This window comes from Papaver somniferum, chromosome 11 (genome assembly GCF_003573695.1).
Source record: "Papaver somniferum cultivar HN1 chromosome 11, ASM357369v1, whole genome shotgun sequence".
Classification (NCBI taxonomy): domain Eukaryota; kingdom Viridiplantae; phylum Streptophyta; class Magnoliopsida; order Ranunculales; family Papaveraceae; genus Papaver; species Papaver somniferum.
The window spans coordinates 130,042,404-130,045,849 of record NC_039368.1 but is presented as its reverse complement, the minus strand read 5'-3'; the positions used below and the strand labels follow the sequence as shown (position 1 = coordinate 130,045,849).

The 3,446-nt window shown below is 32.5% G+C and overlaps 1 protein-coding gene across 1 annotated transcript; it reads left to right on the top strand.

The window, feature by feature from the left end:
- The first annotated feature begins 756 nt into the window (after positions 1–756).
- Positions 757–1,841, top strand: LOC113325161 (putative RING-H2 finger protein ATL21B). Its single transcript, XM_026573380.1, has 2 exons — positions 757–1,384; positions 1,471–1,841. Exons 1-2 carry the CDS (start codon positions 757–759, stop codon positions 1,602–1,604), a joined length of 762 nt encoding a protein of 253 aa, XP_026429165.1. The 3' UTR covers positions 1,605–1,841.
- Positions 1,842–3,446: the final 1,605 nt, after the last annotated feature.

Here is a 3,446-nt window from a genome sequence, read left to right as displayed (position 1 = left end):
CAAAAACAGACATATCTCTGAAAATAATTTTATTCAATTTTTTTGCGTTTAAAAATAATTAATCTTTTACTATTAAAAATAAATATATTACATATTAAATTTACTAATTGAAACTACTATTATGATTTTTTTTAAATTTTTTTTTTACTTAACCACTTTTTAACATATATATATTTAATTTTTAAACAAAAATCAAACTAAAATTAAGTAATTATTTAATATTTGTTTTTATTTATATTTTTCAAAAAGTAAACGAAATGTATCATACAATAGTTAGAAAATAAAATATAATAATATTTCAAGAATAAATTATTAATAAAAAATTGATTGTTTATATACTTAAGGATAATTTTTTTGTTATTTACAAAATAAAATAGGGACAAAAGGGATAAATAAAGCATTGAATTTCGGTGGGACCAAAGCTTATGCTTTGTAGCTTTTAAAAACTCCTCCTTGATTTTTTTTACCAAACACCAGTTTCAAAAATTATTGGCATATATAAGTTTTGAAAATGCTTTTAGAAAAATAAAAACATTACCAAACCAGCCTTAACCGCTCAGTGCCAGTTTCTTTTTGGGTCTTTTTGAAGGAATTTTTGAAAAGGAAATGGCTGAATTTAAAAAAAAAAACATAATGAATTAGTCGGCTGTCATTAAGATGTAGAGATGATTCACAATTCTTTAGTCGGGTTATACTTGACAAAGTCAAAGAAATGTCTGTATATGTAGAAGATAGGACAATCATTTTTATCACCAAATGGGTATCATAAAAATTCCATTTTTCTTCCTTCTCTTCTTCCACCTTGTTCCATGTTTGATTGACAGTGCAGGAATATGTCCAATTCAATGGTGCACAAAATTTGAGCCAACAATTCGATTTCCTTTTACTTTAAAAGATCGTGGTAGCGAGGTATGTGATTCACCCTGTTACACACTTACTTGCGATGAAACGAATAAAACAGTACTAGAGCTACCATTGTCCGGTAAATTCTTCGTTCGAAATCTATACGACTTTTTGCAGAAGATTGAAATCTATGATCCAGATAACTGCCTGCCGAAACGTATTTTGAAGTTGAATCTTTTGGGTACACCTTATCATCTTGGTGAGCTTGGAGTTTCATATCAGAAGTATTCGTTCCTCAACTGTTCTTCATCGATTGATAGTCTTCTAAAAATAACAGCAAAGCTGACACACATCCGTTGCCTAAGTAGCTCCACCCACACAGTTATCTCTGTGGATGTTCCGACTGCAAGTGTTGCTCCGCTCAATACAAGTTGTTTGCATATTGCTGTTGTTCCGATCCCAAATTCACCGTTCCAGAATGACGTTCCTGTTGATTTGAATGAAAATTTTGTTCTTTCTTATCCCACTTGTCAAAAGAAAAGTAAAATCTCCTGACTAATTTTCAGATGAGCTTTACAATTATAATCCAGCTTCCAAAAAATTTCAGCTGACATTTTTTTTTTGTAGGTGATGATCGAAAAACGATTCTCGTACTCTGCTTTGCCATCGGATTGCCAAATTTTTTATTCGTCTTGTGTTTGGGCTATATAGCGTATATCGCTTGTTACCGAGATAACAACTCTTACGGAGGAAGAAGATAGAGTTGCTAAATCTTGTCTTAGATTGGAGTAGGTTTTTATTTTGTCCATAGAATCTGTAATGCAGTGGTAGACTCTTTTTCTAATTATTTTCATGTAATCTTGATTGGGAGGGTGCTCCTCCTCTTTGCATCGTGCAAAAACTTTTGGTCGGTAAATCTGATACTTGGAGATGTAAACTCTTCCTCCGCCATATTAGAAGGCCCCACCGATATATTTCCGGCCTTGGCCACCGTTTAATGAGAATTATTTGGCGACTAAAATATGTTTTCTTTAGACAATTTATACTCGTGAAGTAGTGATTATACAGTTTACAAAGAAGCTTTTAAAACGAAGGAATTGGCTAGTTGCTATTGGCCGTCATGGGACGCTTGTCCTTCTATGTGATGAGAAAATACTTTTTGGCCGTCATGGGACGCATTTTTTTTATTAATCGATCAAACTGAATAAAAAATGATTGTTTTTCTTCAAAACTAAATTGACAATCAGAGACCTACGATCCCGATTATCAGAGACCTACGATCCCGATTATTGTTAGACTGAGAGCGTCCACACAATGGACGAGTAAAAACCAAATTTTTTTTTTTTTTTTTTCTTTCCGAAAAGAGGATAGAATCCCCATATAATAAATTGATAATCATGGTTCTTATTTACACGAGAATTCATTGCAATTACAAGATTACGACAGTTTTCGATATAAAGATAATGCAACATAGTTGTAAGTCTATCACCTGTCCAAATATTTTGAATGGCATTTAAGTTACAAAATGTCGCTATGTTTGCTGTCTTCCTAATACTAAATCTAGAAATTAAAATAAACGCAGTAGCCTTGAAGTTGATACAGAAGTTTATGTTTGCTTCAAAGTCTTCACTAATCGTATAACGTTGTTGTCTTTCTTGCTGTGTAAGCACTGTTTTGAGTCTTTTTTTGGAAAGTGATTTCACATCGCGCTTTCCATATATGCCAAGTAACTATACTACAAAACTCAGGCCATTTTATTATCCCTCCGCCTTTGATTTTTTCATGAAACCAATCATTTAACCATTCATGAAAGCAATTTTTTCCATTTGTCACAAAATTTATATCAAAGTTTAAGTGCATCCATACCTGAATTGCAAAATTTCACTTGAGAAAGAGATGAGATAGGGATTCCTCATTCTCATTACATAAATTGCATTTAGTATTAATGTTAGGAAGAATTGCAGCTACTCTCATACCTGTAGATAAAATTGCCTGAGCTGCTTTCCAGATGAAAAGCTTTATAGACGGAGTTAGTTTTAATCTCCATATTCTACCCCATTCACAACCAGTAGTATCACTACTTCTATTTACTGTATCATACAAGGATTTAACAGTGAAATTACCTTTTTTTTCTAAGTTCCAGTGGGCAGCATCTTCTAAATCAGTTACAGGTATACATATATTCAGAATTTTATTAATTGTGTTTTCATCGAAACATATTTGTAGCTTATGTTCATCCCAATTTTTGTTTACTACGAGGAGATGACATACCTTTTTCAAATTCGCAGTACCTGTAGTTGGTTTTTGAAGTGGAGCAATGGTATCCGAAATCCATTGGTCCTCCCAAATATCAATAAGTTTCCCATTCCCCAATTCCCATCTACAATTTTTCTTAACTTGTTCAACTCCAGTTAGAATTCCTTTTCAAACCCAACTGTCCCCATCTTTTGGGTTAGGATTAGTATGAAGAATATCGCAATTATGATAATATTTTGCCTTTAAAATTTTTGCCCCTAAAGAGTTTGGCTTTTCTTTCAGCCTCCACCCCATCTTAGAGATCATTCCTAAGTTAAACTTTTCTATGTTTTGTATACCTAAACCTT